General features: G+C 37.9%; 2 protein-coding genes across 4 annotated transcripts; one reads left to right on the top strand and one right to left on the bottom strand.

The window, feature by feature from the left end:
* Positions 1–795: 795 nt before the first annotated feature.
* Positions 796–6,417, bottom strand: LOC126600399 (uncharacterized). Of its 3 annotated transcripts, none has more exons than XM_050266979.1 (7): positions 5,897–6,417; positions 5,263–5,547; positions 3,688–3,843; positions 3,209–3,549; positions 2,335–2,863; positions 2,109–2,147; positions 796–1,567 (listed from the first exon to the last, which is right to left on the bottom strand). In XM_050266979.1, the coding sequence occupies exons 1-7, from the start codon at positions 6,075–6,077 to the stop codon at positions 1,047–1,049; spliced, it is 2,052 nt and encodes a 683-aa protein (XP_050122936.1). In that variant the 5' UTR covers positions 6,078–6,417; the 3' UTR covers positions 796–1,046. The 3 variants fall into 3 exon arrangements, with proteins under 3 accessions (XP_050122936.1, XP_050122935.1, XP_050122934.1); XM_050266978.1 differs by having other exon boundaries at positions 2,335–2,857; positions 5,263–5,574; positions 5,897–6,415; XM_050266977.1 differs by having other exon boundaries at positions 5,263–5,574; positions 5,897–6,413.
* A 1,953-nt stretch (positions 6,418–8,370) lies between these two features.
* Positions 8,371–12,629, top strand: LOC126600402 (serine/threonine-protein phosphatase PP1-like). Its single transcript, XM_050266981.1, has 4 exons — positions 8,371–8,881; positions 10,347–10,906; positions 11,597–11,806; positions 12,296–12,629. The coding sequence occupies exons 1-4, from the start codon at positions 8,704–8,706 to the stop codon at positions 12,305–12,307; spliced, it is 960 nt and encodes a 319-aa protein (XP_050122938.1). The 5' UTR covers positions 8,371–8,703; the 3' UTR covers positions 12,308–12,629.
* The last annotated feature ends 2,861 nt before the right edge of the window (positions 12,630–15,490 follow it).

Here is a 15,490-nt window from a genome sequence, read left to right as displayed (position 1 = left end):
TTGAGTACTTGGATCTAACGGAGGACATGACACAAAACCGAGCGCAATGGCGTTCTAGGATTCATATAGCCGACCCCACTTAGTGGGAAAAGGCTTTGTTGTTGTTGTTGTTTGTTGTTGTTGTTGTTGTCAGTTTTATTTTTATCATTAATATTAGTTTTTTGTTCTTTCAAATATCATTAATATTAGTTAAAATCCACATAAGTATCCATGTCATTTAATGAATTGATAAGAACCTTTGGATGTTATAAAATCTAAATGCTAAAAAATATTTGTAAAACTATTTATCCCTTGATCCTATATATACACACACCTATCTTCTTCCATTTGTTAAACCTGTAAAAACCAACCCTAGAAATACCTTGTCTTCCGCTAATGATCAAAATCTTTTCTTTAATAAAGATAGAGAAATTATAAGGTTGTACAGAGTGTTAAGAAAGAAATAGGAGGGTTTTATTTGGTCGGGTTTGGCTGTCACTTCTCTGTTATATTTTATAAAATAAAAAATAAAAAAAAATATTCCAGTTAATCATACCCAGTAACAAAGATTATATATCAAACAAATCTAACAAACTTTTTCGATCACATCTCACAAAACCTTAAAATTACTGGTGATGGGGTATGTGTTTATTTTTCTATTTTTTGTTTTAGTTTTGAATAATCTTTTTAGCTAGGTTTTTATGTTAACATTCTAAAACTTTTAATCTCTAGCAAATGGCAAGTTTTGAATGGATTGTAATGTCACTCAGCATAATCCAGTGGCAAGCCAAGCCCCACATAAGTTTCTCTCCGCTCTCACAAAATCTAACATCGAATTAAAACTTGTCACTTAATACTACAGTCTAGCGGTATTCTTTGTTACAACATGAAATTCCTATTCATCCTCCTCCTAAAACTAAACCCTAGCAACCTTTCCCTATTCCACCTAGGGCATGATATGTACAAATCAACTATTTCCAATAAATCCCCAGAGACATCAGGTTAAATGACGAACCTTGTCAGTACTCAGTAGGAATAAATCTTAAACCTGATTGCGACGATACTCATCAGTCTAGCCGGTCCCTTCCTCGGTTCCATTCCGTTACCAATAACTTTCTTTGCTTCGCTTGTCTGTTTGAAGTCTTTTCTGGAACCCGAGCTGGTGGTGGCATCATAAAGGAATGCTTTACTACATCCGCTGTTGAATGTCTAATATCCACAATTGACTCCTTAATTGATCTGCTAGGTGATGACCTACTTGATCTGGGCGTAGACCAATTTGTTGGTCCTTTCCTTACAGAAGTAAAATTATTGAAATCCCTTTTATCATCATTCAAAGAGAACTTGGGCTTCTTTGGGGGCAGCATCCGATCCACGCTTCTCCCAGGATTGTCGGACCCAGATACTGCAACTGATGTTCCAAACGCTTCTTCAGGTTTCTCAATTGATTTCAACTTCCGAGCTTTCATGGCTTTTTGTGAAGGCTTCTTTGGCCACCTTATGATTCCATCTGGATTTTTCCTTGAGGGACGAGTTGCCATGTCACAAAGTGTTCGAGCAGCACTTAATACTTTTGAACAATGCTCATCTGAACAAACAAAAAGCATCTCACTCAGAAAAGCACAAAAGCAAAGCTGCAGAAGCAGAAAATAGAAATGAAGTGCACGCAGAGTAAGATACAGCTAAAATCTTTTATAAGCCAAGAATGATAAAATACATAATTGTGCAATTGATGGGCCTCACATTCAGTTCCTATTTCCTAACGAGGCTATAGCCTATCAGATTTATTTACTTTTCCATTTCAAGCATATATTATGCACTGTTTGGCACATCTCATGAAGATTAATTGGGAAAATATCAGCCAAAGAGCTAATCTAAGACTCAGCTAGATCGTGTAATACTACAAGGACGGGATATCTACTCAGTTTGCTCCTGTGACTTGGTATAACCCAAGGTAGGCCTCTTGGGAATGAGTTTTAGTGCCAATATGCAATATGCAATTGTCATTCTTTGTCATCTTCCTCGATACCTCCTTTATGCATATCACCCCACCACCCCAAGCCCCAAACACATGCATTACACCATACAAACAAGAAGCATAAAGAGAGGCTACAAAGAGGAAGCTGTACCGTTACAATCTCCCGACTGCTTCAGCTTGCCTCCAGATTCTGCATTTCCAACAGAACAAAAATTTATAAAAGGCAATGTCCCAAGTAGTGGGACTGATAACATTTCCAAAATTTTTAGAAGGATGGTAAATATTTCCAGCAACCAATGTAACATATTGAAGTTTTAGTATATAACTCAAACTCATGCCGGCATTCCGTTTAGAGAAACAAAAAGTAAATAAATTACCTTGCGGAATGTAGGAATCTTTCGAACATGTTGCGTTAGATAATGAATCTTGTTGACACTGAGGAAGACTAACAGATATGGATGGGCAAACTTTATCGTGGGAACCAGCCACTTTTAGCCTTGCAGAAGGAACTAGACTTTGATTATAGCTGAGTGACTCCAAGTCTGTCAAATTACTAGTGGCAACCCACAATGAACTAAGAATATTCCTCTCTATTCTTAGCCATCGGCCTTGGCATGTCCCCCTGCTTGTGGACTGTTTGGCCGCATCGGAACTGGTTCTACAGTGCCCATTAGAAGTATGTGACCATGAAAAAGGAGGCAAGCTTGCTCGGCGAGATATTTGTCTGCCTGAACATGGATCAGGAGTATTTTTTGAAGATGAAGCAGGTTTTGCTGCATCCAAAAGCAAAGATTCCAAATCCTTGGGTGGAGGAAGGGCCAAGCGTTCCAAGACATACTTAGGTTCACACAATGGCAAATCAAGGGGATTAGCAGGAGTGTCAGGCTTTCTATGTGAATCCTGTACCTACAAAAAAGAAACGTACATCATCAATCATTAGTAGTTTCATCACTAATAATATGATTGCAATAAACTCTAGCAGCTGGACAACAGAATTAAAATCCTTGTGAGTGGAGCCTAATACTAATAACTAAAATGTGCAAATGCTCACACAAGGAACCCAAACTACAGTTAGGTCCAGCAGCATATCTATGCTGGATTCACAAGACCAATCCAAATAACTATTACCCTGAAGAATACCTTTTGCATGATTTGCCACATAATCCTTAAACTTCTAGTTTAATCAAACAGGTTAAAAAATGAAAGTTTTCTCCAGGGCTAATATATCTTCCATTACCACTGATCACTGACCTCATTACATGAAGACATATCTGTGATGAATGGCTCTCCTTTATCACTATCGACACCAGAAGCTACAACAGAAGTTGTGCATAACGGCCATGGCAACATTATCTTGTCGGGATTGCTGTCTACTTCAGCATTAAGTTGGGGCTGAACAGACCTCGGTTGCTGGAGGGTAGAACAAGCCTTTTTAACTGCATGCAGAAAACTATCGTTTACATTTGCTGGTTTCTTCCCCTTTCCCCTGCCTAAGCTAGGACACTTGTATGTCCCATCAAGGAGCTCATTCAGTGGCACATCATCTACCAGCTGTGTAACATCGTGATTATCTGACTTAAGGCCATGTACTCCTGACATTCATTTAAATTACAATTTAATTTTTGCCCAGTATGCACATTGATAGTCTGGTAATAATGGAACAAATACACTCCTTTAAGGAGGTCATGATACATTGAAGGAAGGAATTTGCCTTTCGTGGAATGTCATACCATAAAAGTTGTTTCCACCAGCGGCTGAACTGAAGCTTGCCAAACCCGGCTTTACAAAGAAGGAATCGTGTTTAGTCTTTGCAGGAAGTTTGAGATTTCTCTTTTCACCTCGCTTGCTTGTAGAGTTGTTCTTTTGTTTCACCAATTGAGTCTTATCTGGAATGTATAACACAGAAAGGCACAGAATAGCTCTCAGCAGAAACACTTAAAATCCATGAAAAGGAAAATCCTACACATTTAATGGGACACGCAGTGTGGTTAAGTATAGCATTATGGCCATAGAAAATCAAAGCATGCATTTTGGAGACAGCACTTGCAAGTTAATGTTTAAAATTTCCAACCACTCAAATAAAATTAACAGTTAACTTAATATAAAAGAAGAAAAGTCCTGCAAGATACAATGGACACGTCAAACGCCCAAAGGCCTCATTTGGGAGGATTAGAAGGAGATTTGACATGAAGGAAACTTATTTCATTTGTTCCTTCAACGTACCATGAATATATTGGGTTGTCCATCACAATCCAAAGCCAGTGACTAAATGAGGCCTAAAGAAACTAGTGGGGCATAATTTTTTTACTCTCAAAGAAGGAGAACTAGTACATCAATTGAACTTTAAGGAATAAAAGAATTTGCAGAAAGAAGATTATGGACCCAGCAGATGTAATTCCACAGCATTCTAAAATGCTTGAAAAAGTCTCAGACAACATTGCATCCTCAGTCATCGGAGGGAAATATCGTAATTTCTATTCCTTCGATTACCTTTTAAAGTTCCATTGCGAAGGTTCAAAAGTTAAAAATGCTTCAGTTCAGCTATTGAACAAACGTCAAAATGATCCATGTGCTAAATAACCGCTAATGTTTAACAACATTTTTATATAGGAAAAAATGCCTATACGTCCAGAGCATGTATATAATTGGTAATCAAAATATCACACACCTACGAGCTTACATGGGAAACTGACAAAAGGTTTGGTTAATAATAATAAGAATAATAATAATAATAATAATAATAATTATATATATATATATATATATATATATTGTTGACTGTAAATATTTTGAGTGGGTTTGGACAGTTTTAGTATTGGAATATTATCCTCATGCAATATTTTCATTCCAGAATCTCCGTTACTTATGCTTCACTAAGAAAAATATTTACTTCCAATCAACTGCAATTAATCCATAATACTCTGATGTTAAGCAACAGACTGACAATAGCTAGATGATGTTGATGTGGCCAACAGAAGTAAGAGCTGTCCGGGAATCTTAATTTTCCCCAACATCAAGAATTGTGACAATAAAGTGGACTTTCCAGCCAAGAAAATTTTACATTCGCCGCATTAAACAACTCCAGAGAAAATAAAAAACACAATAGGCGAAAAATTACTAATCTAACATTTAAGCGACTAATAAATACAGACCAATTAAAATTGCACATGTGAAGAGACCACAGATGGCATCTGCCATCTTAAAAGACCTTCCCGGGTCAGTTTTTTGAATTTGGAACCTGATGATAATAAACAAGCATTTACGTCAAATAACTAATTCACAGCTCCAAAAGAAACATATATTACCTGATGAACCACACTTTATAAGTAAAGATCCAAGCTTATATGACATATCCTTTATCCCGTCAACTTCAACAAGGCTCGTTGGATCTTCAAATCGAGCAACACGTCGTCTCTTAGATAAACCACCCAATTTTGACAACTTTCCTGGTTTCCGTTCTAACTGTACGCTATCAGCACCAGTATCCAACAGAAAACCATTTTTTCCCCTGCCATGTAGATGCCTGGACAATTCTTCACTCCGATTGCTGCCCCGGCACATCATATCACCGAGCTTAGTTGGTTCATTCTCTGAAGTACTAACCGCATTCGTTAACTCTGAGAACATAACCATTCCCCAGTACATAAAATTACGAAACTTTTCAGTAACAAAACGATATACACAACCAAATGAAGAAATCCTGGAAAGAAAACTAGACTAAAAGTAAAACTACAAATATTGGAGCAAGTAACAAATAAACAAGGAAAATCAAAGGAAATGCTTAAATTGGGAAATATAATGAGCTGCGATTCCGAAAACTAACAACCATAGCAAACCTCAAAACTTAAATTTGTGAATATACAACTAAAAGCAAGAGAGAAACATAAAACCCACAATTCAAATGTCAAATAAAACTAAGAAAACAGGCCAAGAAACCACCTTTATCCCTCAACGATGAGCTGCAAGCCTCGGTGTATGAGGTAACTCGGACCGAAACGCGGTCCGAATCACAAGGTTCTAGCTCCTTGACTGTAACCCCAGCTCTCACAAGCGCCTCCACACCCAAAAACTTCGGCACGGTGGCTACATCCACGGGAAAACTCAAGTCCACCGCTTCCATCGCCAAAACACTCAACCGATAAATTTACAACACTCAGCCGATAAATTCACAGAAGGAGTCGCCGAACACCGCCCTGCGATCCATAACGAGGAGGAATCAGCTAAAGTGATCTGGGAAGGACCATTTGGGCGAATTTTCTCGGGAAAATGTGCAGGAAATTGTGGATTTGGTGCGAGAAAGTGAGAGAAAGAGAGAGAAAATTGGGGACGTTGCGGCGAAATGGGGGTTTCTAGGCTAGGGCAAGAACAGGAAAGGGTGAAGAAAGAGAAGTATTTATAGTTTTCGGGAAAGGGTGAGGTGTGTTTGGTAACGGGAAGTAAAAGGGGAATATTCCGGTGAGGCTACCGTCGGGCAACCACTTTTGCTCATCACCATAATTATGATGTATGTTTATTATACGTCTCATCATATGACATGTATCTTTTCAGCTAACTATGATTAATTTTAACGAAAACTAATGAAAATGGTTTGAAAACTTTGAGTTTTAATGATAAGGACAAAATAAAGAGTGAAGTAAATAGTAACAAGTTTGATTTTTTAGTGTAAAAATATGGTTTTTCCTTAAAGTGAACAGTACCGTGAACTTTTCGTTAAAACTCACTTAATTTTAATCTTAAAAATTTATTTTCTAATTTTGATAAAAAAAAATTAACCATAGTTAATTAGAAGAATACGCATTAGATAATGAGATGTATGATGAACATAAGTGATGAGAAAAAATGCACACGCATCGATGGTGATTCAAAACACTTGTTTTTGTTTTCCCTTTCTGTTATTATAAAAATATCGATGTACTAAAAAAAAAACACATGTTTTTTTGTTGGGTATGGGGTTATTTTTATGACGTGGCATTATCCAATCCAAATTACATGAGAAAATTGGGGATTGCTTGCGGTGGCATGTCCAAAGGGAGCACCAATGGGAGAGAAGCATGTGTAGTGTTGGGTGGTAGTAAGTCAAGTCAAGTGGAAAATGGAAAAGGAAAAGCAAAAAGTCTGATGAAATTCCATTTTAAGCTCATTTTTTCTTTTCTTATTCAAATTGTGCTATTTTAATTTTTGAAACTCAATTTTCGTTTTATTTTTTATTTTTTGAAACTTTATCATTAAATCTGTTAATTTTTTACGTGGCATGAATGAACAAATTTACTATTAAAAATTTGACAACCATTAAAAGAAGCAAATGTAATTCCTCCCTCACTAATACTCACTAACATTATACAGTACCGAAAAATAAAATTCACCTTAACTATCACTCTAGTGTGACACCCAACATCCCGACAAAACTCTATTTTCATCTTATTCATCTTTTTCTACTTCTATCTTCTTTACGATGTTCACTCATCGGGTTGAGATTGTAGTTAAGCTACAACCACACTCTTCTCAAACTTTAAAATATATAACGAAGAATAAAAATGAACTAAAGAGCCTACAACTTTATTATTGTTCCCCGAATACGGCAACCATGCAAAAGGAAAAGGAAAGTCAATCATTGAGCAAGTGAAATATAAACAAAAAACAAATGTTGTCACATTAGTTGGAATTTTAAGATTTGAAATATAAGTCATTATTATTCAATGTGCATGCATCATTTTGTAGAAGAAAATTACATTAGCATGTCACGCAAATAGGAGGATAACGTAATCGGAAATCGAATGTCTTACTAATTCCAGCCATGTGACATATTTCTTCACATATTTAATGGTGTAAATATTTACGAAAATTGCATATATAGTGGGTGAAAAATCGAATATACCATTTTGTTGAGTTAATTCTCTAGATCATAATTACCAAGAAAATTCAAATAAGATCGAAATATAGGAAACAAAAAATTCTTGGCATTACGAATTCGAGTCTCATAATTGTAACCAAATCACAATTCATAAACATAATAATCTTTCTATATAATTTATGGCATCACATTAGAAGTGGTTAAAAATATTTATCATAACACACCACATTCTTCAATTTTGATTTCTTTATGACTCGCAACGGTACAAACATATAATTAAATTTGCGGTTTTAAGGATGCAATGAATAAGAAGCTAATGGTAAAATTTGTTAGATCCTTCTCAAATATCACTAGTATGAAAAAATAAAATAGGCAAGTGACCTTTACCACAGTAGTGAAAAACAGTTGAGTTCTTGCATGACGGTGTGAGTTCAAATATCATGCGTGGCTAATCTAACATCTAATTTAATAAAAAAAAATAGATGTATGAAATTTCAAAAATCCACCAAACTAAGCAAAAATAAAATAATAATAAAATACCCGCCATGTCCTCCCCCAACCCCAACTCGGACTCACTTTTCAATTCTCTCCTCTCTCTCTCTCTCTCTCTCTCTCTCTCTCTCTCCCCTCTCTGCGTCATTTTACCAGCCGAAAATGGCCTCCACGCACACCTCCACCACATCTTCTCCAACATGTAAATCCCTAGATATTATTTCCCAAAATCTCTCCTTGTGATTTCGACACTCTTCTTTTTCTTCTGATTCTCTCTCTCGGATCTCCTCTCAATTTTCACCTCACCCAAGAGCTAGGGTTTTGGTATTCTGGGTTCGTTTGCTTTATTGGGTTTTTTTTTTTCTGGGTGCGATTTGTGGGTGGGTAGAGAAGACTTGCTGTGATGGACGAGAGTATTGTCGACGATCTTATACGAAAGCTTGTGGCTGCGAAGAATGGCCGGACCACCAAACAGGTGCAACTGACGGAAGCTGAAATACGGCAGCTTTGCTCTGCCTCCAAGGAAATCTTTCTCAGTCAGCCGAATCTTCTGGAGCTTGAAGCTCCAATTAAGATTTGTGGTAAAGGACTAGGGTTTTTATTTGATTTGTGGATTGAAAGTTTTGGTTTTTCGCTTCGGATGAACTGAAAAGTTGCTTCTTTGACTTTGTTTGCATGTTTATGTGTTGAATTTGGACTTGATTGTGTGAAAGAGTAATGTGGGTAATTTGCAAATATAAAAAGAGTTTGATGGTTGGAAATTGGAATTTTGTATGTCTGGTTTGTGTAATTTGTTGGAAAGAAAATGAGTTTATTTTTTCGGTTTATGGTTCATTTGATTAGAGCAGAAGGGGCAATTACCAGTAAAAGGGTTACTATATCCATATGTATTAATCTGTTAGCTTTATGGGTGAAATTTCACACACACACACACACACATATATATATATATATATTGCAAAGTGGAAAGTATGATTTAGCACATTTTGGATTATTACTGGTTGTGAAGTAAAGTTGAGGGTCAGAGGATTTAATGTAGCTTTTCATTAGAAAATTTTACGACTTTGGCAGGGCTATGTGACAAAACTTTTGAGCATTGCGCCATGAGGTTTCGTATGAGCCTTTCAGTAATTCGTTAGCTTGTCCCTTGTCTTTTGTTTTGGCATGGTTGCCTGTTGGTGCGTTAAATACGCGTCTTACTCTGAAGAATAGTTCTTAGGTCATCCAGGACTAGTGTCTATGATGTGGCTGTATTGTGCTTTTTTTTCAACTTTTAGATTAGACAGGCATCGATTTTTGCGTCTCTAGTTCCATATGTGCTTTGTGTAAGTAGGCATTCTCTGAAGTTGGATTTGGTGGATAGCCATTGAAGTTCGTCATTGTGACGAATGAGAGTACCCTTTTTTGAGGTGGAGATTGACTCATGAATGTAGTCAAAATTTGATGCCCCCCCCCGCTTCCTGCGGGTAAATGTGGAAAGTTGATGTTACCATGCATTAGCCGTTATATTTGATCCTCATTTATTACACTGGCATATACAACTTGAATGTCGGCTAAATTTTCTTGTGTTTTTCTAGTATGCCAGTCTTGTAGTGTTACGTGTCACTCGAATTGTTATAGCACACAAAATAGCACATATAGCTTCTATTTATTGGATGCGGAGGGCAAGCATAGCTTTTGGGCTCCACTTTTTTGTTTATTAGGTTCCTTTCACTTTCCACCATTTAGCGCCGTGACTTGTTAAGGAATTTCAGTTAAGTAATTTTATACTCATGACCACCGACCTTTATTTGGTTTGCATTCTCATCTTCACTCGTCTTTATGAAATGGAAGCAAATTCGTTTCTGTTGATCACGGTAAAAGGATCTTGTTTTAAATAAATATGAAAGACCGATTTCAAATTGAATCTACAATGTAGATGTATGTTAGTCTTTTTTTATTTTTATTTATTTTTATTTTTTTATAATGGTTTCCTAAATTAAAAACATGTGAAATTTCTGTTGATTACTAAGATGACAACGCTCATCTTCCCTCTTTGTTTCCCAGGAGATGTTCACGGTCAGTTTTCAGATCTTTTGCGACTGTTTGAGTATGGTGGGTACCCACCAGAAGCCAATTATTTATTCCTAGGAGACTATGTTGATCGTGGTAAGCAGAGCATAGAGACAATATGCCTTCTCCTTGCATACAAGATCAAATACAAGGAGAACTTTTTTCTCCTCAGAGGCAACCATGAATGCGCTTCCATCAACCGCATCTATGGATTCTATGATGAGTGCAAGAGAAGATTTAATGTTCGTATTTGGAAGACATTTACTGACTGCTTCAACTGTCTTCCTGTTGCTGCTCTTATTGATGAGAAGATCCTTTGCATGCATGGCGGTCTATCTCCTGATTTGAAACACTTAGATGAGATCAGGAATATTGCACGGCCAGTGGATGTGCCAGATCAGGGCCTTCTCTGTGATCTATTATGGGCTGATCCTGATAAAGATGTTGAAGGTTGGGGAGAGAATGATCGTGGCGTGTCATATACATTTGGGGCTGACAAGGTTGCTGAGTTTCTCCAGAAACATGACCTAGATCTTATTTGCCGCGCTCATCAGGTGCTATGAAGTTATTTTCTCTCTTTTTGTTTTTTGTTTTTTATACTGAACTGGACCTGCATGCTCATGTATACACAAAGTCTGGGAACTTAAATATTTGGCCTCATGTGATGCATCTTCAAATAATCACTTTTATTGTACAGTTAAACTTGTCATGACAGTAATATGGATGATAATTTTGAAGTAACTTTATTTAAAATTTCATCTTTCGAATTTGGTGAACATGTTAAAGCACATGGAGTAAGTTATAATTTGAGATTCTGTGTGTGTTTGCATGATTTATCTGTTTTTATGGGTTGATTTCCACTCCTTTTCATATTCATTCCACTACTCATCATCTACTTTGTCATTGTGGCATGTCCATTGGGTTGTTACCCTAATGATGTATTGGTATCGAATGCTAGTATGCCATGTGCTGTGTTGAGATTCTGGGCACAGGTATAAATTTTTCAATAAATAGGTGCACACTTGAAAAATTTATTCACAGGAGGACTTCTTGTGTTTCACCTGTTCCATCACGTACACATTTAATTGATTGGATACTCTCTTTCAATTGATGCTGGAGTGAAATTCTTTATATGATTAGTTGTGAACATGTTTTTGCCTGGTCTGAGATGCAAACTGAATTTTATTAGTAGTCTCTCAATGTTTGTCCATTTCTTATTAAATTTCTTGGGTTTCATTTATCAGGTTGTGGAAGATGGATATGAGTTTTTTGGAAAAAGGAAGCTGGTTACCATATTTTCAGCTCCAAATTACTGTGGTGAGTTTGATAATGCTGGTGCCATGATGAGTGTAGATGATACATTGACATGTTCCTTCCAGATTTTGAAAGCCTCTGAGAAGAAGGGAAAGCTTGGGATAAACAACATGTTAAGACCAGGAACTCCTCCTCACAAGGTACATAAATTTAGAAATAAGAATTACTTCCAAAAAGCAATAGGGGAAAAACTGTTATAAGTTTTGGGAATTGCCACACCATTTTTCTCTTCCTACATGCCTCTCTTTGTTTCTGGCCTACGGATTGAATTAATTAAACAGAAACAATGGACAGAATTAGACGGGGGTATGTAGGGGAAGAAAAAGGGTGTGCGGTTATCATTCCCTAAGTTTTTAATGTTTCGTGGAGAGTTAATCGTGATTGTATTAATAGCTACGAAACTTTGATGAATCAAATGTAAGAAGTATCTTACCTGGCATCCTTGGATACTTACAGTAGGTCAAATAGTAGTGAGTGGAAGCCTAAAGTAATTGTCGATGTGAATTAGTTGTTATGGGGAAATCTGTAAGTTAATTCATCGATCGGTGACCTTGGAGTTTATCCAAGTTTATCAACTGCGTTTTCTCTGAAACCAACGATGTATAACTGCATACTTTTCTCTCTCGCAGGGTAAGGGCTGAACGATTGCAGAAGCTTTACTTGTAACTTCTGAGAACTCCTTCTGGATCATCCTGTGCTGCTTGGCTTTCTCTCGACTGCAAGTTTTGATTATTCACCTCTGCCTTCTTTTATGCCGTATGGAAGTATGAAGCTGAAAATTTACTTCTACAGTGGCAAAACAGCCATTAGTGTATCACAATTAGTGCAACTTTTTTTTCCCAAAAACAAAAAAAGAAGTGAAACTATCTGTATAATTGAAATTTCGGCTCCATTGTGTTGAATTGTAGAAGTTTTTGTTTCATGGCAAAAACCTAAATTTTCTGTTGCTTGCAACTGACCTTACCATTTCCCGGTAATTCAGCCGGGAGTGTGTTGCTCTCCTTTACCATCATTTTGGCGCTCTGTGTAAGTTGCTAAAGCTAGGGCGTCACCCGTAAGTGGCGCGCTGTGTGGTCCGAGCACAGTGATAAGTGAGCAAGGGTCGCTGTATCTCCATCGGCACCCGGATGCAGTGTTAAATGAGCAAGGGGGCCATAGAAACTTCTTTTCGAACGACTCCACTCAAAGTTGTTTGGGAGCATATGCTCCTATCAACTTTACACGGGACACACAAAAGAAGTACTTTGATCCTATTAGACGGGGGAGGGTGAAGAAGCTAGGACAGAAGGGTAGAGTTCAAGAGAGCAAAATGCGTTTAGGAACGTGGAATATAGGAACCTTAACGGGAAAATCTATAGAAGTAGTGGAAGTTATGGTGAGGAGAAGGATAAATATTATGTGCCTACAAGAAACTAAGTGGGTTGGTAGTAAGGCAAAGGATCTAGAAAACTCAGGGTTTAAACTTTGGTATTCGGGCACAAATAGAACGACAGACGGTGTTGGCATCATCGTGGACAAGACCTTGACACAAGATGTTGTAGATGTCAAGAGGGTAGGAGATAGAATCATGGCAATCAAGATTGTAATAGGACAAGAACTTATCAATGTGATTAGTGCGTACGCACCTCAAGTAGGGTTGGATACGAGTTCGAAGGAGAAATTTTGAGAAGACCTTGGAGACTTGGTGCAAGGAATTGCTCAGACGGAGAAGTTATTTATAGGAGGAGATTTAAATGGACACATGGGCAGGGAGACAGGCAACTATGGAGGTTTTCATGGTGGCCATGGTTTTGGGGAGAGAAACGAGGATGGGGAAGCTATCTTGGATTTTGCAATGGCATATGATCTCTTCTTAGCCAACACCTTCTTTAAGAAGAGAGAAGAACATGTGATCACCTACAAGAGTGGGTCGTCAAAAACACAAATAGATTTTCTTCTAATGAGGAAAGGGGATCGTATAACTTGTAAGGATTGCAAAGTTATACCAGGAGAGAGCGTGGCTAATCAACATCGCTTGTTGGTGATGGATGTACATATCAAAAGAGTGAGACAAAAGAACAAGACTTGGAAGTGCCCAAGGACTAGATGGTGGAATCTAAAAGAAGAAAAACAAGTCATTTTCAAAGAGAAAGTAATCACCCAGTGTGTGTGGGATAGAGATGGGGAAGCTAGCCAAATGTGGGATTCCATGGCTAGTTGTATCCGAAAAGTAGCAAAAGAGGTATTAGGAGAGTCCAAGGGCTTTGCCCCACACCAAAAGGAATCTTGGTGGTGGAATGAGGAGGTACAAACAAAGGTGAAGGCTAAGAAGGAATGTTGTAAAGCCTTATACAAGGATAGGACTGATGAAAATGGTGAAAGGTATAGAAAAGCGAAGCAAGAGGCGAAGAAAGCTGTGAGAGAAGCTAAGTTAGCGGCTTACGACGATATGTATAAACGACTAGATACCAAAGAAGGAGAGTTGGATATCTATAAACTAGTTAGAGCAAGGGAAAAGAAGACAAGGGACCTAAACCAAGTGAGGTGCATCAAGGATGAGGATGGAAAGGTTCTTGTTACAGAGAACGCGGTTAAAGACAGATGGAGAGGTTATTTGTATAATCTTTTCAATGAAGGACATGAAATGAGTGATTCTTTAGGGGAGTTGAGTAACTCAGAAGAGTGTAGAAACTACTCTTTTTATCGTCGAATCCGGAAGGAAGAAGTGGTTGTAGCTTTGAAGAAGATGAAGCATAGAAAAGCAATAGGCCCAGACGATATACCAATCGAAGTGTGGAAAGTTTTGGGAGAGACAGGTATAACATGGCTCACTGACCTTTTCAATAGGATTTTGAAAACGAAGAAGATGCCAAATGAGTGGCGAACGAGCACTTTGGTGCCTATCTACAAGAATAAGGGCGACGTACAAAATTGCATGAACTATAGAGGTATTAAGCTAATGAGTCATACAATGAAGCTCTGGGAGAGAGTCATTGAGCATAGATTGAGGCAAGAGACACGGGTTTCGGACAACCAATTCGGGTTCATGCCAGGGCGCTCAACCATGGAGGCAATCTATCTCTTACGAAGATTGATGGAAAGATATAGAGATGGGAAAAAGGATTTACACATGGTCTTTATAGATTTGGAGAAAGCGTATGATAGGGTCCCAAGAGACATTCTTTGGAGGATTTTAGAAAAGAAATGAGTACGAGTAGCATATATCCAAGCTATAAAGGATATGTATGAAGGAGCAAAGACTGCCGTAAGAACTCATGAAGGACAAATTGAAAGCTTTCCCATAACTGTAGGATTACATCAAGGCTCATCCTTAAGTCCTTACCTTTTTGCGTTGGTAATGGATGAGTTAACAGGACATATTCAAGATGATATTCCTTGGTGTATGCTTTTCGCAGACGATATAGTGTTGATAGATGAAACTCAGGAAGGGGTAAATGCAAAGCTTAACCTTTGGAGAGAAGAGTTGGAATCTAAAGGTCTTCGCCCAAGCCGATCAAAGACAGAATATATGGAGTGCAAGTTCAGTGCAAATGGAGGCCAAAACGAGTTAGGGGTGAGGATCGGAGATCAAGAAATACCAAAGAGCGACCGTTTTCGTTACCTAGGATCTATCTTGCAAAAGAACGGAGAATTAGATGGAGATCTCAACCATAGAATACAAGCTGGATGGATGAAGTGGAAGAGTGCATCCGGCGTGTTGTGTGACCGCCGTATGCCACTGAAGCTCAAGGGAAAATTTTATAGGACGGCAATAAGGCCGGCGATGCTGTATGGCACAGAATGTTGGGCGATGAAGCATCAACACGTACACAAAATGGGTGTAG

The sequence above is a fragment of the Malus sylvestris genome, chromosome 14 (genome assembly GCF_916048215.2).
Source record: "Malus sylvestris chromosome 14, drMalSylv7.2, whole genome shotgun sequence".
Classification (NCBI taxonomy): domain Eukaryota; kingdom Viridiplantae; phylum Streptophyta; class Magnoliopsida; order Rosales; family Rosaceae; genus Malus; species Malus sylvestris.
The sequence above is the reverse complement of the archived record's forward strand: the minus strand, read 5'-3'. Positions and strand labels throughout refer to the sequence as shown.